This window comes from Hippoglossus hippoglossus, chromosome 19 (assembly GCF_009819705.1).
Source record: "Hippoglossus hippoglossus isolate fHipHip1 chromosome 19, fHipHip1.pri, whole genome shotgun sequence".
In the NCBI taxonomy this organism is placed as follows: Eukaryota; Metazoa; Chordata; class Actinopteri; order Pleuronectiformes; family Pleuronectidae; genus Hippoglossus; species Hippoglossus hippoglossus.
Genome location: NC_047169.1, coordinates 18,194,165 through 18,214,579, shown reverse-complemented (window position 1 = coordinate 18,214,579; position 20,415 = coordinate 18,194,165). Strand labels below are relative to the sequence as shown.

The following is a 20,415-nucleotide window of genomic DNA, read 5'->3' as shown; positions in this document are numbered from 1 at the left end:
ATGGCAACCATGGAACCACTGGAATCCTCAAGTGCCCTGCTGGAGCCTCGAATGCTCACTGAGATCTCAGACGACGAGATCAATCTCGCACCCTCAGATGATGAAGATGATGCCATTGTTGCAGCCAAGAAAGAGCTGTCCACCATGGGCACGGAGGGGGATGCTGCTGAAGACAAGGAGGAAGCGAAGGTGGACACACAGGTGAACGGGGTCATGGTGCTGACTTTGCTTGACAAGATCATTGGGGCAGTGGACCAGATCCAGCAGACCCAGAGCGGGCTAGAGGCCAGACAACAAGAAATGGAACGTTCGGTGACCAGCATCCAGGGCGAGCTGACCAAACTGTCCAAAAGCCACAGTACCACGTCCAACAGCGTAAATAAGATGATGGAGAAGGTGCGCAAGGTGAGCGTCAATGTCAAGACAGTGCGGGCCACCCTGGAGAAGCAAGGAGGCCAGATCAAGAAGCTGGAGAACAACGAGGCTGAGCTGCTCAAGAGACGCAACTTTAAAGTCATGATCTACCAGGTAGGACTGTGTGTGTGTGTGTGTGTGTGTGTGTATTATTGTGTGGTTGTAGTTTGTGTGTTTGAGGTCTAAGTTGTTTATGTAAAATAAATGACACCTTATTGGTTTAGGGATGGGTGTGGCCCATGGGTGAACCAAGCACATGTAAAGGTTCTGGAATGAAATCATTTTTATTACCTCATCACATTTTCCAAAAAATGTTGCTGAAAAGGCACGAGTGATGGTTTACTACAAGTAAAAGAGGGTGTTTGCAAAAGATGTTTCTCAATTAGCTGAAATACATTTGAAGGAGTGGTCCGAGGTTACCTTTTTAGCATGTGCTGAAGTGACAGACTGTGCTATATCTCATCACTGAACCTACAGTACCAAAAACACTGATCTCAGAAAGTATTGTTTTCCAGGAAAGGAGATATTTAGAATTTAGAATCATTATTTCTTCTTTTCCAACCAATCATATTAGATATTTAATACATTTATAGTCTATTCTCTGGAAAGTCTATCCTAATGCTAATCCTACGGTAAATAAACAACAAAAAGTAATATATCAAGAGGGTTTGTAACAATATGAACATATTGCCATAATCATTAATTATTAATTCATAATTATTTATTATAATTCCATAGAACAAAAAGAATGTTGAGACATATACACACCTATGGAAACACTGAACAGCTTGTAGTCTTTTTCCAACTCCTTTTTTAAAAAATGTAAAAAATGTGTTGAAAAACGTTAAATACTCCATGATGTTAGCCTACAGCAGCATAATATATGTTCTTACAACACACAGAAGCAGTGATCATGGGTGTATGTCAGTGTTTGTCCCCCTCTACCCGCTCCCAGATCTACTGTACGCTGGATCAATAAGCATTATCCACAACAGATGGCTTCCAGATATTTTCCTTTCATGGCAGGCCATGTATAGGACTAGAAGAGTACGACCTAGCCAAGTTTGCTAGCTGCCCACCTCATACGGAATTAATTTGGAAAGTCATTTCACTTATTCCCCTTTTTATGCAAAGATGGAAAATACCACAACTGAGTGCTAGGCCCTGTTAACTGCAGAGAAATGTTTCATTTGAAGAAACTGAGCACATTTTTATTCGTTTGTTTACTGAGGGGAGTTGAGGGGAGCCCTGTTCCTTTTTTTAGCCTTTGCAGTGTGATGTATAATAGCTTTCAGGTTTTTGCACTGTGGTGCAAGAACATTCAGAGTTTCCACCCTTGACTCAGACATTTGGTTTTCACTGACCCCCCTCTCTCTGTTCCTCTCTGTCTCTATCCTGCGACTGGGCAAAAGTATAATAAGAGCTCCATCTTAGGCAACCCAGACTGTATGACTGTAAATGGTTGTGCATTTCTAACACACTTACACAGTATATATGGCTTCCTCATCTTGGCATACCTGCAAAAGAATTTACATGTAATGATCCGCAGATGGGCAGGGTAGAGCTCTCAGCAAAAATAAGCATATCTCCATCAGTTCATCTGACAAAATCCGATGACTGAACCATTCCTCAATCTGAAAGGATCATAAATCCACATTTCAATTAGAACAAAATAAAGTCTTGAAGCTGAGGGCTGCAAGTTTTCAATACAATCTACCAGAAATACCCCACACTGAAAAACAAATGGGTAGGGATTTTGCTGGCATCAGCCAACTGCTTGGGCCCTTTGGCAAGAGAGACTCCCCCTGAAATGCCTATCTCTATCGCTGGCTCCGTCACTAACTCAAAACACTGGCTTTGTTTACGGTTGCCAACAATGACATAACGTCAGATTCATCTTCATTAAAAAAAGCAAACCACAATGGGTTCTGGTTTCACTTTTCTGTGCTACTTTGTTGCCCTCCAAGGGCAGATCCTTTCAATATCAACAGTAAACACCCCCAGTGAGCTGTAATACTGTCTAACATTTGTCTACTTAGGACAGTGTGTCAACACATGAATACTTGGCCTTTGCTGGTGACTTATTTCTCAACGCACATGTCACATGTCCACCTCCAACAGTTTCAACACTGGGGAGTTGATAGAAGTATCTGCAGTAGATAGTTGTGTGTATATGTACTTCAAACCACAATATTAGCCATATATATTGGTGTATTGATTATGTGTGTACATTTCAGTTGACAAATCTAATACATATATGTTTCAGTTCATTTAGAAAAAGTGTCACCATAGTTTGTCCACCAGAGAGCACTGACAAGTACATTTGTTACATACATACTTCTCTGTATGTTCCTTGGTCATATTTAAAGGATTGTTATAAGAAATAAATGTTACGTTATGAGTTTATGTTAAAAACAAATATCAAAAGGTCATCATCAGAATTTAAAGTATCACTATTGGTATCACTGTTTGTGCTTTATCAAAAAAACATTCCCATTGGGGCTTTATCAACCCATGGTATATTTGAATGGCTGAACATTTATTTTGAAAAATACCCCAGTGGATCAAACTGTGTAAAACAGTAACATAAGTTTTATGCCGGTATGCTACAGTATTAGTTCTCATAAGATCTAGATTTTGGGGGTTTTAATTAATCTGTTAATTAATTAATTTTTTTTAAGAATAACACTCATAAAAAGCTCATAAAATTGCCCCTCCCATAGCTAAGATCTCCTCATGAGCAGTGTGAACTTGAATCGGCAAATCAACATTCCCTTATAGGGTTTTCTATGTAATAATCTTATCCACCCCGGGGTTGTGACCTGATATGAGACTGTTTATAGGTTTGTGATACATGTAACCTAGCAACAGATCATGTTTTCTGATCATTTCCAGATATTTTTTTACAGACTGCTCCACACTTGTCTGTCTGTGTGAGGTGGGAGTTTAGATTTACTCAGCCATGTTTTGTTCTGCCTGTGCCCCGAGGAAAAGCCCTGCCCTGGTGCTCAGTGGAATATAGTAACCCAGTTACTGAGTGGTGTTTACCCTCACATAGGGTCACCTCACATAGGGGCTCCTCAGCACGAGGGCTTTGTAGTGGAGCAGGGTGTTTAATCTCTGCCTTAGTGGCCCAGCAGTCTGTGCTCCACTCCCTCCTGGGCCCCCTTCATAAATGTGATCCTAACAAGACTTGTGCTGATGAGATTCACGACTTTGCTCATCTGGGTTACTTGTGAAAGACAAAAGATGAACTCCTTAGATATGATGAACATGACAACATATGTAAAACATATTTACGAAACCTTAACGAACACTTAGTCTCCTGATTCCACATGTTTCTCCCCAGATTGCATATTTCATTCTGCCACAATTCATCACCGTCAGTCAAACACTAATATCAGCCAAACCAAACCCAGCTGTTGTTGAAGCCAACGATGCAAACAATACCCCATAAAGCCACTGGTATGTTGGATCAGCCCAGGCTACTGTACGATGTGTACGTGGAAAAGAATCAGTGGCAGCTCTGTCAGCACATCAGTTGGAAAAGACAATCTCCTTGTTAGCATGAGCAGCTGTGCTTCTCTGGGTGAGCCTGTTCACCCGGGGGGGGGGGGGGCTTGGCTCCTTTGGCTCCTTTACAACTGTATTTAGTTCCTTGACAGTTGAGTGCATATTGTGTCAGATAACAGAGATTACTGAGGACTTGATGTGAAATATGACAGTGTATGAGAGAGAAACAGGGGCAGCAATTAGGGCAATGTTTGTTGATTAAAGCAGCACTAATTCCTACTCTTTGTATTATTAACAATTGATCAAATGAAAAAAACAGAGCTAAAAGCAGACCACAAAGAAATGTTACTGCTGAATGGAAACTGTTTGCTGATGATAGTGTGTCATTGTTGTGTTTCCTGCTTGGTCCTAAATCAACCCAGAGAGCAAATCATTGAGCGGTAACAGAGGGAAAAGATCAATAAAAACTGAGAGAAGAGGAGATGTCCATCCACTTTGTACAGGGAGTGCATGGGTGTGTTGCGGTGAAGAGCATATTTAGACAGCTGATTCATAGCACAGGCATCCCCAGCGCTCCATGCTAACCTCCTCTTTCCTCCGCCTCCTCATGTGGAACCAGTCACAGCCGTGTTTCTCCCTCTGCCCGACTCCTCCACCCACGAGGAATTCACTCCACACCCTGCCCCGCCCCACACACCGCCCCAACTCCCTTACCACTCCATCATTTTCCTCTCTCTCATCTCAATTCACTATTTCTTTGTCCAAGTACAGTTGATTACATTTGTGTTCTTGAAGAATCGGGTCATCTAACTGAGACTGAAAAGAGATGTGAAATAATATATGATCAAAGATCAGCATGCTCATGAAAAGCAATTCTGAAATGCTATGGAATCACTATCTTTGACAGAGAAAAAAAAATCTCCGAAAATCTCTGTCAGAACAGAACTCGCAACTTCTATGCTGTAGCCTACTTTGCACCCCCACCGCCACCCCAAACACCTGTTGCCTCCACACTCCCTACATTTCAATCAACACCACAATTTTAAAACTTCACTCAAATAATTTTCAAATGAGCTAATCTGGATGTTCGGTCCTCAAAAGATTAAAATCAGATTTGCAAGACTTTTGAAAAGAGCCTTGAGATAACTTCTGTTATGTTGGCGCTACATAAATAAAATTGACTTGACTTGTCTTGTACAGATGCAACACATTTCACCGACAGCCTGGGAGCGATCAGGCTCCCAATAATGTTTAGCGAGTAAGTTCATCAAGCGCGAACCTTTTCTTCTCACACAGGTCGATCCAGGCCCATATATGGACATGTGAGCCAGAAATGTTCCCGGCTCGGTTTACAGGGCACATTGTGTCTAACATTGTTTCAGCTGGGAGCAGTGCTCTTTGGTGGAGTGTTTTACTCTGTGGCACAGTACATACAGTACTGGTGGTGTGCATGTCAGGTAACATGGTGAAGACATCGATGAGAGCTTGTTGACAGTATGGGGAGGAAGGAAAAGAGAGAAGGAGAGACGACAAAGGAAACAGAGTGAGATAACAGAGGGCTCATGGAGACTGAGAAAGAGCCATCTAAAAATAGCAACTATCGCATACTTGTTTGATTGTGAGAAGGAAAGGCCCTTTTGGAGATCATGTTCCTGTTTGGATTTGAAGATCCGAGGCAGCAGCTGCTGACACTCAGGCCACAACATCTGCTTGTTTGATACATGCTAATATATCATCAACCACAAGTTTTCAAAAAGGTTTTCTCCCTGACTTTGATATCCTGGCAGGGAACTCCAATGACCTTTTTGTGTCTGTTAGACTTTCCTGTGCTCTTATTCAACTTCAGTACTGTTTGAATTGTTACTAGGATCCATTTGTATTGTACAACTCATCTTTACTTTGCCCTGGGTTCACATTGTTACACAATAGTGCCATAATATGGACATGATCCATCACCTGCTTCTCAGTTCTCCCATGCAAATCATTAACAAATATTTTCAACGAGGCGTGGGTAACTCTGTGTGGAGTAATCTAATCTAATCTGATGGCAGGCAGTTGCTTCCCATTACAAACCTAAAAGTTCCGCTCTTTTGTTACCACACATTTAGCTGGAGAAGGAAAGTGGAAATTTTGATTTTAACACACCAAAAGCTTTTAATGTCTTGTAAAGTATTGTAAATTACTATTATGTTGCTTCAACTACATTAACTTTGGGGAATGGAGAATTTATTTGTTGCTGAAACTGGTTAAAAACTCAAAACCAGCCTTGTCTCAAAAATAGCATCATCATTTTGTAGCTGCTGTGAAATGCATGACAAATCTACTCTAATGCCGATCACTTGACATCAATACAGAAATGATCTTTCAGATCAAATCGCTTTTTATTTCTAAGGTGAAGCTTTTCCACATGAGTCAGATGTGGATGACTCACAGTCAAAAGCTGTGGTTAGTCCAAACATCAGTTTGTTTGCTCATATGATCCACACTGTCATATGATTCTAGCCTTGAATCCTCTCATAGCTGCTGAAATTATTGGGCCTGAACAGAGGAACGCTTGTAATAAGTTACCATATCATCTCGGTCTATGATGACTTGAATATTAAGATCGCTTTTTCACGTCTCTTTGTCTGCGGGCTGAATGGAAAGATGTCATGATGAAACTCGCTTAGACAGACTACAAAGGACAGAGGCCTGGTATCCTGCCATAATGTTATACTGAAGCCCTGATTACTGAGAAAAATATTCAGATAAGATCCCTAAAAAAGCTGAAAACGAGGATCTTGAGATAAGAGAATGACGTCATTATGACATTCTCATTATTAAATTCTTGTTGCTCAGACAAAACACTGCAGTTTATAGACAATATTCTCAACGATGTAAACTTTTTGTAGCCATTTCATTTGTAGTAATTGACTCTTTTGAGATGTAAGTTACATATTATACTTGCTTTGTACTGTTTAGCAAGAGCTTATAGATAATTACACTATTGAATGTAATAAATAATAATCTCTCCATATATTTACATGTGTCCAACCACATACATGGCTCAGGTTAGAAAATAAGACACCACAAACAGACAAATAGTAGGCTGCATGCAAGGGTAGCTGACTAATCATTGGCCTGTGTGATCATGGCCTTCCTGGCTAAGAGACCATTCATCGTATGTACACACTAAAATGCAAAGTGGTAATGGCAGTACACAACTGTGTCCATCAGGGGCCTAACGTTAGTGTGGGGGTTTGAGGGTTAAACCCGAGGACTCTACACAAATAGTAGAGGAAGAAGCAAATTCTTTTGCAGATCCATAAACACCAAACTCCTCCATTGTTATTGGAAAGAGTAACATGGGGTGGCCATGGGAACCACCAAAGTCTTCCCTGACTGTCCCAGTCCCTCTTAGTCGAGCAGGGGGAGCTCTTCACGCAGTGAGAGGGGCCAGAGAGGAGGGGGACAAGGCCGCCAAGCTTCAGCTGCTCATCCCATCACAACAATAACTACACCCCATTGTTCAAGGGTGCAAGTACAATGAAAATATTCCTCTTGTATATTGGCATAAAGTTGTCTTTGGATATGGCAATGGAATAGTACACTCATCATGTGACATGGGTGGGTGTCATCACTACGAACTGGGCTTCTGAGTGTTCATAATACAAAGGATTGTGTGTGTCTATGGGACCAAATTTGTGTGTGTGTGTGTGTGTGTGTTTGTGTGTGTGTGTATTTGTGTGTGTGTATGTGTGGTCCTACATGAAAGTACATGATCAGAATGCCCACGAACCAAAGTATGTCGTAAAAACAGCCTGCAATGATAGTCAACAATGGCAAGCTGTGTCTTGCAGTGAGAGCTGAAAGGAGAGCGATTGAAAACAACACAAAGTGCCTGACACACATGTGTCAGCAGCCTTGGAAACACTACAAGAAATCTTTATTTCTACTTCATTCATGTGTGCTCCCTCACAAAAACCCCATGTTTAAGTGGATGGTTTATGCAAACGGGTGTGGTCTGAAGGTCCACATCCCGAATACACGCAGAAGCTGCAGGAAACTGTAGCACTGTAGGAAATATTCTCATTACATGTTGGCCACAAAATAACGCAACAAGCAGAAACATCTGACCAGGAGAGGAGAGGATGTGATGATAATTGGTGAAAAATGAAACTTTCCTACTTTCACATCTTAATGGAAACCATGACTTCTTTATGAGCCAAACAGTAAGTAGTTAAATACTTGTTGACTAAATGAGATACTGCTTGTTGCTAACAACCCAGCATGTGCTATTAACATCTATACAGCAATGATCAATATAGAGTGGGGGACTGAAATGAGTTGCAGATAAAGAAGGTATTTCAATCCAAACCCAAAACAACTATCGACACTACGAGGCACTAAAACGTGCAGGTGTGAGTGCAGGCGGCAGCAGACAGGAGTCATATCCACAGGCTAACAAACACTGAGTCAGGTAACAGGCAAGCCCTGAAGCCACCAAGCTGTCTCCTCTACATTCTTTGGAGTATGGGCTGCAGTTCAACATCTATCAGTCAGTCACCACCTGCACAGCTTACAGCTACATTTTGTCACACAGTAACAAAGTGAGTTGTTAACACTAATGTTGTATACACTTCCATTTATATGGCTTTGATTCAGTTGGGTAAACATGTAACAGAAATCAAAAGCTTGTGTTGGACTGAAAGAGTAAGTGTGACTATTTCCTGGAGGTAGTACATTGCTAGAAGAAAGGATTCAGTCATTCAGCACTAGTATTCAAAGACCAATGCTAACAAGGCTATGTGCTCTTTTCTGTGTTGGGAGAACCATAGCTGCAGCATCCTTAAACTGCTGCATAGAATACAGGAAAGAGGGATAGGACGGAGACATGGCTAGTTCTCGCCAAGTTCTCCACACCTATATTTATTAGTAAAGCAGTCTTTTGTTGCCGTATTCATTCTCCTTTGTTATCCTTCAGTATCCAACACTACTGTGCTTTCTTTGTTTCTCGAAACCCATTTCCCATGGTCATTAAACAGAGTCCAAGAAAACAAAAGGCACAGTGAAGTGACAAAATGAAATGATAAACCCCAACAAACACATTTATCATAAATGCACTGACACACTGATACTATCCAGTATCATTGGGACTTACATTACATTACAGCAACAAATATTACACATTTATTTATATAGACGTCTCCTAACACAATTGAAAATATAGTATACCTCCTAAACATGAGAGATTATTTGTGGAGCCAGCCAGTATAATGTATGCAGGTGATACTTGACTAACCGGTAAACAAGCCCGCCACTGCTATTTCTGTTACTCTCAGCGGACATTACTTAAGTGAACTTAGTCTACTGAACTCCAACAGAACATTCATTATTTAGAACCATATTTTGTCCATTCACTAGTTCATACATTTAATTTGGGGCTATACAATGGGTTTACATGCTGTAATGTTCAAAATGCAGCTGCAGTGAATCTTTTCCCCCTTTGTCTACGTGTTAGCTCATGGCCCCGCCTCCCAAATAGGCAACTGCTCTGATTTTCAGCAGACCAACTCCTGTGTGATTGGTCACAGAGCATGTGTCGGAAATGTCACGCCCTTTACACAGAGCCTTCCGGATCAGCTGAAAAAACAGGAGCCACGGTATAATTGCATCAAGTCTGCCTTACCAATTTCAGCAAAACTCGCGGTATAAGCCGTGTTACATGTAAGTGGCATGAAAAAAAGGCCAGGGCTTGGCTTTAGCAACTTAGCTGAATTTGTACATGCACCTAAAAGCTAACACTAAAGAAAAGGAAAGATACAATAAAACCAAATGATTTGAATTCACTCAAATGCGATCACATGCTATTGGGCATCAAATGAGGCTCCAGATTATTTCCCCACTCCATTTCTAGTGAATACATTGCTAAAGAGCTAAGAACAAGCACAACTTTAAAGTAAAATGTAATGCACTTCAACAGGCTGTGTAGTACAAATTTCACTTGTTTCCCTGCTAATCAGCTTCCTGATTTGATACGGTATTTAAATTAAAACTGCTTTTTTTGTCCGTCCACCCTGTCTTCTCTGTAGGGAAAGAGTATCTAGCACAGGAGTATTTGTTCTGTTGCCATGGAGCTGTAAACACTGATCTCTCTCATTCCTCAGTGATCCAAGAATCTAAGTTCATTCTCACACCATTGACTGAGGACAACACGTAAGGCAGAAGGAGACAAAGAAAGGGGTGGGAAGAAGGTGAAAGGCAGATAACAACTAAGAAAGAAAGAAAGAAAGAAAGAAAGAAAGAAAGAAAGAAAGAACGAAGGTTGCTACAGTGCTTTAAGGCAACGACAGGCTTGGTGACTCATCCATCTCTCCCTCCTCAGGGACCAACAGCATGCCATCACTTTATATAGAAATTTCTCTCTCTCTCTTTCTCTCTCTCTCTCTCTCTGGTCCCATGTCACTGATTAAAGGGGGTGAGTGGAAAACAGACGGAGAGTAGAGAGTTCTCTCCCCAGAGTTTTTTACTGTGTGACTGTGGGACTATTACGATCTTTCTCATGGCACTTACTTAGAACTGTTCTCTCTCTTTCTCTCTCTAACACACACACACACACACACACACACACACACACACACACACACACACACACACACACACACACACACACACACACACACACATATATACACAGAGAGAGAGAGAGAGAGAGAGAGAGAGAGAGAGAGAGAGAGAGAGAGAGAGAGAGAGAGAGAGAGAGAGAGAGAGAGAGAGAGAGAGTGTATGCCTGCACATCTATCACCCTGAGTCTGATTAAGATTAGACTGACATTGGTTTGCTGTTACTTAGTTAGAAACCGTATCAAAACATGAGTGACATCTCTTGGGTATTATGAGCTTATTATAAAGGCCAGACTATGTAACTTTGGAAATTGGTAACACAACATTGCATTAATTAACAATTACATTCCTAACCATGCAGTAGATACTAGGCCTTTCTACATCTGCATTGTTTCCCTATATTTGTGTTCTGGACTTGTGAAAACGTGTGATCCAAATCCTTTGAATTTATAACCATTACCATAACCATTGATAAATAATCCCACAAATGTTTGTGTAACATCCCATTTACAGGTTTGACCCTTTTCTTCAGCAAGAAATTAATTGTTTCAAATGTACATATGAGAAACTGAGGCGGAGCAATCCATGCCCAGCACACATACACACACACACAACAGTCAGTGCCCATGGTCATCCATGGGTAATTACAGACCATGCTGACTTTATGACTCATGTCCACTTATGTTACTTTTACACAATGGTGTAGCATGTCACAGTTCACTATTTCAATGGTTTTAATACAATAGTAAAACACAAAGTGCATAGACAGTAGCAGACATGGTTAGTTTTCAGATAGTTTCTTTAATTTGTCCAGATTTTATATTTCTGCTCTATTTCTGAGATTTATTCTTGTGCCCCAAAAATGTGAGGGATATTGAAACTGTAGTTTTTAACTAACCAACCTTAAATGATAGCAGGTTGAACATGTTTTTGATGCTGGAAACACACATATAAATGTATTGTAAAGGTATCACAGCTCCTCCTTTACAAGAGGGATTACCCTTTCTCTATCTACCCCTGGTAAAAAATACAAAATACTGAGCCGAGACCTGGCTTCACTAGTGTTGAGTGTATCCAGTTGTATTTAAATGACAGTTTGCTATATTCTTTTGTGTGGAAAAGAAAAGCGCTTTGTCAAAGAAAAAAAAAAGAGTATTAGAGCCTGAGGAAGATATTTGATGACCCATTTTTCTTCTGTTCCTTGTGGAGCCTATGAAGCACGAGCTACAACATGTACGAATTACTGTGAGTTAGACTCATTCTTGAGCTTGAAAACAACAGCCTCATGACAAATTCAATTCAAAGCTCTGAGTCATTTCACATAATATGAACTTCATTATGAAGTTGTTACATTTTTGGTAAAAAAAAGTAGCAACAACTTGTCCATGACAGCTGATCAAAAGCTACAGATCAGCAACTTATGGACTTTGTGGTGAATCTGTTTTCTCAAGTTAAAGGGTTTTGTAATTTCAAAGCTGAAGAAAAAGAAAAACTTGTCCTCATTTGACTCTCAGTTCCTTTTGAAATCAGCTGTTGTATCATGAGCATTTGCCTTTTTCATGGATTTACTGGAACATCCTGTCACTGCGTGTGTGTGTGTGTTTATGTGTATAATGGAATGCACACTTCTAAGCTCATAGCAAGCTTACTCCTTATACAGTTACATCACACACACACACACACACACACACACACACACACACTCATGCATATATCTTTTCCACAGCAGTAGGGGAGTTCTGAGTGGTTTGAGTTTAAACAGGAAAACAGAAACAGAGAGGGGTGTGTTACAGCGGGATTCCTCTCCCTCTCTACTTTGGGCTAATGAGTGGTTGCAGTGTGGGCTCAGAGTGGAAAGCTTCCATGGTGTGTTTCATATCCCACACACACACACACTTACACACACGCACCTCCAGTCGGAGTAGGTCTGTCCCCTGATTCAAATGTTTTCTCATGGAAAATCTTTTCCCCTTCCTCTGAGGCATTAGAGTTAGGTTCACCGCTGTTACCATGGAGATACAAATACAACTAAATGTTATGACCGAAAAACTGTGGCGGCAAAACTGTGAATGGTTACGATGGTATGATTTTTATTTGTATATTTTATAAAAAGAACCTTCAGAGACCAGTGACGTGCTCTCAGGACATGGAATCTTGTCATTTACTGCCCTCTTTTGGCTGTAGCAGGCTGTTATCTCTCGAAGCTAACTTGATGTCTAGCCAATGATATAAGTGTAAGGGGGTAGGAGCGGAATGTAAAGGAGCAAATGACGCTGTGAATTATCATCTCAATTTAATATAAGTTGTTTTATTAATCACCATTGCCAACATGTGTGTGGACGAGCAGCTTTTAATAACGAACTTTAATAACTACTTTAGCAAATTTAAGATACATTCAACGGTTTTCAGTCTGAGGCAGGAAGTGAATACACACACTTGCCTGAGGTAACTGCTCTGGCATTGTTGCCGATGCCATAGTTCCCCTGGGCTGGTGGATAGCCAGGTGTGGTTCACCACTGCCTACACTGTGGAAATTCTAATATGCCCCACAAACAACATCCTCAACATCTTTCAGGAAACACACAGGCACAGGCCCGAGAGCAAACTGAGTCATACATCTGTCTGTCTGTCTGTATGTGGAACACATCTCTCGCTTTACACTTTGTATGTGAACTGTTAATTACCCATGGAAGTACAGTGCCGAGTTTGGTGCAATTTGGACACGTTCGATATTAATACAAATTTAATGAACATAGTTATACTAAGTAAAATTGCAGCGCTTTTATTTTGAAAAGTTGTGAACTTGGGTCTGAAATAGCCAACATGTAATGTAAGAAAAAATAACACCAGTATTTCAGTCAAACTTATATATAAGGTACACACATGAACAGTAATAAACAAAATTCGTTTTCATTTTATGAAAAATATTGACTATAAAATTGCAGATAAACCATGTAGGAAGAACACAAAGAACAGTCCATTAGAGACAGGCAGGTTTGGAGCGGGAACTGCACTAGTAAATTATAATGGTCAACAAGATGTTGACCATTATACACTCAAATGTATTTTCTAAATCAGGACTGTACTAGACACTCATTAAGACCAAAAATGGTTCAATGGACACAGAGTGGCAGTGTTGGTTATTTCCCCAGTTTAGTCCAGACCAAAATATCACATTTGCTTGTCAGAATATGTTTGTTTGGTTACAGGTAATGTACTCAACTGATAGAACAGTGAAAATAGAACAAGTGAACTTGTTCTATTTTTTGAAACTGTTGGATGTATTATAATAGTATTTGAAAATCGGGCCTAATATTCATATTACAATTTGGTTTTCATTACAGGGAGCAGTAGAGCCCCACAGATACTAGGTCACCACAAAGCTGTAGACTGTTGCTCTTTTTTCAAACATTTTTAAGCCAACATGTATTTGAAACAGAAATTTTAAACGAGATAAAATCACACATTAAATGAGATGTAAAGAAATGTAAATGTAAAGGCTTGGGCCTAAATGCTTGTGCTGAGTGGATGGTGGGACAGATTCATCATGCACATTCATCATGTGAGAGAAACAGTGCATTGTGCTGACAACACAAAACATCATCCAGCTGATCTCAGCAACTGAAGCACACACAATGGTAGGCTTTTGTAAGGACTATATGCATGCATCATATTGTTAGCTACCTCTTCTGTTCAATTGCCTTGGTGCCGAAGCCATGCTCCTCCAGAGGTTAGGGTTGTAGCTTCAACTAGACACTCTGTATGCATTACACTTGTTGCACAGCTTTTCTATCTGTAACAATGTTTATATGCATCTGTCTAGTAATTGCACTGTGGGACTTCCCTGACTGTTGCCAAAAGAAAATTGTATTATTTCATATGTTGCAGCTACAACCACTTTCGATGAAGCTGTGCTGTGATGAATTTGGCTGCAGAACAGACCATAGTTTGAATAGACTTTCTTTTTTTTCTTCTTTTTTTCCTTCAAAGTAGGATTGTTCAACGTATATAGTGTTTGCATTTCTCTGGTCTTGTCAACACTGTCGAGGGAGCAGTACTCTTCTCTGTGCTTTACGTGCTCGGTGCTTACATTCATTATGAGAAACCATGGTTGTGGCCGGACAGTAGAGTGTGAAGAGGTCATATTATGGTTGTTAAAGGAAAACTTTGGAGGATTTAGTGGCATCAAGTGGTGAAGTTGCACATTGCATATTAGTACCTGAATACCCCTCCCCTTCCAAGTGGGTAGAAGAATCTACAGTGGCCTTCAGGTAACATATAAATGCAGAGCGGTCCTCTCAGAGTTTGATTAGTCCGTTTTGGGCTACTGCAGAAACGTGGGGGCTCAACATGTCGGAGTCTGTGCAAAAGGACCTGCCCCTGATGTAGATGTGAAAGGTTCATTCTAAGGTGGAAAAAAAACGTCTCTTAGTGTCAGGTGATTATGTAATAAAACAATCATTGTGAAATTCATAGTCTGCCAATAGATTGTCCTAGGTGCGTCACATTGGACCTTTAACATGTCTGTTGTGAGTTAAAAGAAAGAACAAGTATGGCAGTTTTAACATAACCAATTTTGCATAGAAGTGAGGCAAGCTACCAGAGAGGTAAACTTCAGTGAAATAACAGGAATAAAGACTAGAAACCTGGATAATGTCCAAATCATATGTACAAGGAGATCAATATCAATGTTACTCATATTCCATGTAAACGTCATCCTGTCAGGTAAGGTGAAGTTCCAGAGGATAATGTCTGCTATATACTAACAGTAATGGAACAGTGTAATGCATTGTGAGCTAAGAGGTGAGTATGAGAGCGTGAGTGTTCATGCACGCACACAAAGTGAGTTGTTAGGAGAGAGCCAGAGTAAAAGCACTGTAAATGCCTCTCAGATGAATGAGTTTTCCACCAGCCATGAGTCACTGCAGCAACATGTCCACCACTGACAGATGGAAAACGGGAAAATGGGAAAGGACCTCGACAACCAAGTAGGAAAGTTGATGTGAACAATGCAGTGATGTAGTTTATGACTATGTGGGTATGTCTAGGTAGTGGCAGAATGGAATGCAGCAGTGGTTACAGAAATCGAGTGCACACACACACACACACACACACACACACACACTTATAATCACAACAGGATGGCATAAGAGATAAAGAGCAAATTGCGAAGCCCCATATTGTGATGAAATAAATCATGAGATGACTACCCCCATTGCTTCAGGACACGCTGACACATACTCTCTCTCTCTCTCCCTCTCCCTCTCGCTCTCTCTCTCTCTCTCTCTCTCTCTCTCGCTCGGTCTCTCTCTCTCTCTCTCTCATGCACACACACAAACACACACATTGTGGTCTATTGTGTTTTGCAACTGACTTGCCTCCTGACAGTCATTTAGTTATTTAGGAACAAACCAGACATGGAAATTATTTCCTTATGCATCTTTTGCAAGACTTCAGGGCAAAATGCAAACTCGTTGGCTTGCTCAGAAAACCAAACACGCAGACACGAACAAAAACACAATCGGGCTCACAGAACCATTACATACCACATTCGTCTATTTTCCATGCCTGTGAGTGTACCTTCCTGTCTTTGGCCCAGCAGCCTCATCAAGAACAATGTCCCATTAAATTAGGAGGGTCAGGAAGTCAACACACCAAGGTGAATGCCTGAACTTCCCCATACACTCTTTCCATGTACTTTGGACACACACATGCATACAGCACAGAATTCCCTCCTGCACCGCAACTTCTTTTGAATCCATTTCATGCAAACACATCACATTTGGGGTTTTCCCAGTCATACACTGGCTTCACCTCATTTCAAAAGCTAATGGTATTCGACTGTATTATCCTTTTTCTGAAGTGCACAGTGAATTATTTAATATATTTAATGAAAGTACGAATTACTCTACAGCATTCCACATTCCACATTCTTGTGCAGTTCCACAAGAAAGATCAGCATGCAAACATTTAACTGTGCTGTCCACCTTTAATGAGAGCTCTTGTGATGAACTGTGGGGCCTGGTCAGACACTTGGACTACATGTTGCTTAAGTGATTTGCCATACCCACTGCATTGTCTTTGTAATCAAAACAAGACGTAATGAATTTGAGCAAGAACAGTTTTTTCCAACCATCCCCCTGTCAACACAGCTGCTCAGGCTGAGATCCCTCATCCAAGGTCAAGTTTACCCAAGATACTGCAGTACAATACCTTCATAAAAACTGCCATGACACGGAATAGCAACAGAACACAATAGGCACGGGGCCCACCCACCGTTTACTCTCGTACCTCCACCTTCTAGCCTACACTTTGACGTTACCATCTTCCTGCTGAGCAGATGGTTTTCCAAGAGTCAGAAGCGTCATCCCACTTGTGCTATTACTCAGTTCATACGACCTTTTCCACACCTTACAGCTGCCCCCCCCCTCCTTCCACCCTGTGGTCCTTTGTTCTGGCTCTGCTGTGTTCCTGTTTTGACCATAAAGGCATGTAGAGGGAGAGGAAAAGACAATACGTACAAGTTTTGGCCCTTATGCAGACATTCAGGAGCCCAATTGGAGGAGGATTTGCCGTGATGGAAAGAGGAAGACCGCCCCCCCCCCCCCCCCCCCCCCCCCCCCCCCCCCGAACCCCTGACGACTGTGCTGTTCTCATAGAAAAAGTGCTGCCGATAGATGCACTGTACAAATGGGTCAAGTGCTCTGAGTTGTCAGCACTATAAGTGCTATATATATATGTATCTATATATAAATATATAAATATATATATATATATATATATATATATATATATACAGACCATTTACTATTAACTAGATGATGTATTGGATGACGTACAACAAATCTGATGTACTGTGTAGTAAACACTGAATGTTTAGTCATACTTATCACTTGAATTAGTTTGTACCCATGCACATAGAGAAAAATATACTGAAATTAACATAATATACTATATATAATATATTTGCATTTTATGATATTAAAGACATTCCATTCTTATTGCCCTATCACAAAATGTTAACCTTTAAGCTGCTCTGATCAATTGTTTATATTAACATTGGTTTCAACGACTGGTTTAATGTTTTTAGCTTATAGTGATGAACCCAGACAGAACCACCGAACTGCAGATTCCCTGAACTCTACAGAGTGTTTAAGCATATTTTGAGTCATTGCTGGTTTTAAAGGAATTCATACCACTAAAGAAACCTTGTTTCAAGCATCAGCAGGCAGCAGTTTCCACGGACAATTCTCTGAACCACTACAGCAGATAGATAAACTTAGTAGTTGGTTATCGAATATAGCCTATTATCATTAACTATATGATGCTCCACATCAGGCAGTTGAAGTTATGTTTTTCTCATGAGTTGGTATCAGGTTAGGTGTTGTGGGGTGAGTGTCCTGTATCCTCCAACAACTCCTGTTTTTTTAGTACATACAGCACAGCACAAAAAAGTTGATCTGTTGTTCACTCTGATTTTCCCATGACTTCCCAGTTACAATCTTTTCTTATATATGTTATATATCTGGCTTACAAAATAGTTTTTTCTGCATTTTCATTAGCTCTGCTGGACCATAATGTCATGTATAAAATTTGAATTTCGACCAGGCATTATTCTTCTTGATTCCTGAACTTTGAGAAACTTCTACCATTTACATTAAACAATAACAGTCGTTGTGTTCTGTTCTTCACAGGATGAAGTCAAGGTTCCATCAAAACTCAGCATCTCTAAATCCATGAAGGTTTCTGGGTCTGTGGCAGGAAGTAGAGGAGGCAGCTTGATAGAGCTTAAGGAAGCTGTGGAAGAGGAAAGAGAGGGAGAGGACACAGACAAACCCCATGTAGACCTCTCCTCAGACGAGGAGGGATTGGAGATTGAGGAGACAATTGAGGAAACTCGTGCTGAACGGATCAAGCGTAGCAGCCTGCAGCGCGTACAAACCCTGAAGACCGTCTTCTCAAAGGAGAAGATGGATAAGACAAAGGCAAAGACCAAAGAGAACCTGGAGAAGACCAGACAAAAAACCAAGAACAACCTGGAGAAGACAAAGCAGAGGACAAAAGATAACCTGGAGAGGACCAAACAAAAAACCAAGGACAACCTGGAGAATGCAAAGCAGAAGACCAAGGAGAACCTGGAGAAAACACGTCACAACATTGAGAAGAAGATGGGAAAGCTTGGAAACCGCATGACTGTCAACCCTGAGCGCAAGCAGAAGATGCAGACATCCCAAGACAAGGTGAAGAAAGCCTTCACACCAGACCATGTTGTTTACGCCCGCTCCAAGACTGCTGTGTACAAGGTGCCGCCCTTCACCTTCCATGTCAAGAAAATCCGTGAGGGTGCTGTTGAAGTGGTACAAGGCACTGAGATGGTGGAAGTGTCCCAGGATGCCGAGCCCTTCAGTGACGTGGATGAGGCAGTTGAAGAGGGCGGAGAGGAGGTTGAGATGGAGATGATTAATGGAGGAGAGGATGAAGACGAGGCTGAGGAGGACGAAGAAGAGGACAGCCACGATGCCCTGCATGAGAACGAAGACAGAGATAGAGACAGCGATTAGATAAAGAATGAGGAATTTGCCAAGATCCTGACAAAATTCTGTGCAACAACCCAAAGTCTTCTGTAAAAACTGAATAAATTGGGAGGATCAAGAAGATTTCTAGAAAATAATAACAGTTGACTACATATTGGATCTTATTTTCACTATTTTGGCCATTATTCCTATCAGTTATAAGAACTTTGTACCCACCATAGTAATTGTTGAGATCTGGAAGCATGGTGATATTGCTAGTTGATGACAGATTCGTCAACCAGATAGGTATTAAATAAATTAATACATTTTCCAGATTATCCAAACCACTTTATTTGGAGGCAAACTGCTTCCAAAATGTCAGTAATAATTGATTGCAAAGGTGTGCACTGTTACCTTGGACAAATTCATTTTACAATCTGGAGCAACCGATTGTTACTATATAAATTTATGGGAATTTATGGGGCAATTAATTTGAGTGAAATTAACTTTGAAGCTAATTGCTTCATGACAACCCAAATTTGTGCACTTAAAATCTGTATAAATACGTGTTTTTTGCTATAGACCAGGTATTCAATTTAAATGTCAAACATTGTTCTCTGCAAATATATACAAGACATTCAATGTACCATGTCAATCTTAAATACATTATGCTCGAGCAGTATGTAGTCTACTGCACTTGGTTTCGTAGACTTTGAAGTTTGTGTAGGCCTATCAGCCTACCAAGTTCTGCACCGGCTATTGAACAAAGTCAAGGTGCTGGGCCAGACAGGAGGATCATTGTTCCACACTGACAACACATCCAAGATGATTTCTGCTTTTCAGGGGTTCAGGTGTGAATAGGTCAAATTTTGAGATTAAACTTCCTGAGGACAGGGGACTCATCAGGACTGTGTTTGAAGGACTAAGAGAAACATGGAGGGACATAATATTAGTTCAGCCTGCATTTACCAAATGTTACATTATGAAGAAATTGTTTAACACCTGTCTGTTTATCTTTATTGTTTTCAGTGGTCATGTTTTTGGTCAACATGGTCAATGCTTTTGACTGCAGAAGGCGGGACTAGATTTGATCCACTGCCGAGGGAGAAGGCACTCACTCATTGATATACAGACCAACCATGTGATAAACATGACATTTCTTTTTCTTTTTCATTAATCCAGTCCTGGTCATGCCATGCTCATCTAAGTGAATAACCCAATTAGGGTCCCAAAGCAGTGCAAATGAGAGGGTGTTGTCCAGGAGAAAAATACATGTACTTAAGTCTGTTCAACTCAAACAGAGAAAACCATCCAAAAACAACAGTGTAGCCATAATAGCATAATATACTGAGAGTGATTGATTATTGCAATCA

General features: G+C 40.7%; 1 protein-coding gene across 1 annotated transcript; it reads left to right on the top strand.

Annotated features, from left to right (window-relative positions):
- Window positions 1-19,613, top strand: cavin1b (caveolae associated protein 1b). Its single transcript, XM_034569706.1, has 2 exons — window positions 1-528; window positions 18,224-19,613. Exons 1-2 carry the CDS (start codon window positions 1-3, stop codon window positions 19,088-19,090), a joined length of 1,395 nt encoding a protein of 464 aa, XP_034425597.1. The 3' UTR covers window positions 19,091-19,613.
- The last annotated feature ends 802 nt before the right edge of the window (window positions 19,614-20,415 follow it).

Bases quoted from the DNA above. Each gene is read 5' to 3' on its own strand.
- cavin1b (XM_034569706.1), top strand. From the start codon at position 1: ATGGCAACCATGGAACCACTGGAATCCTCAAGTGCCCTGCTGGAGCCT. The intron at 529-18,223 runs GTAGGACTGTGT...TGTTCTTCACAG, and splicing joins TTAAAGTCATGATCTACCAG to GATGAAGTCAAGGTTCCATC.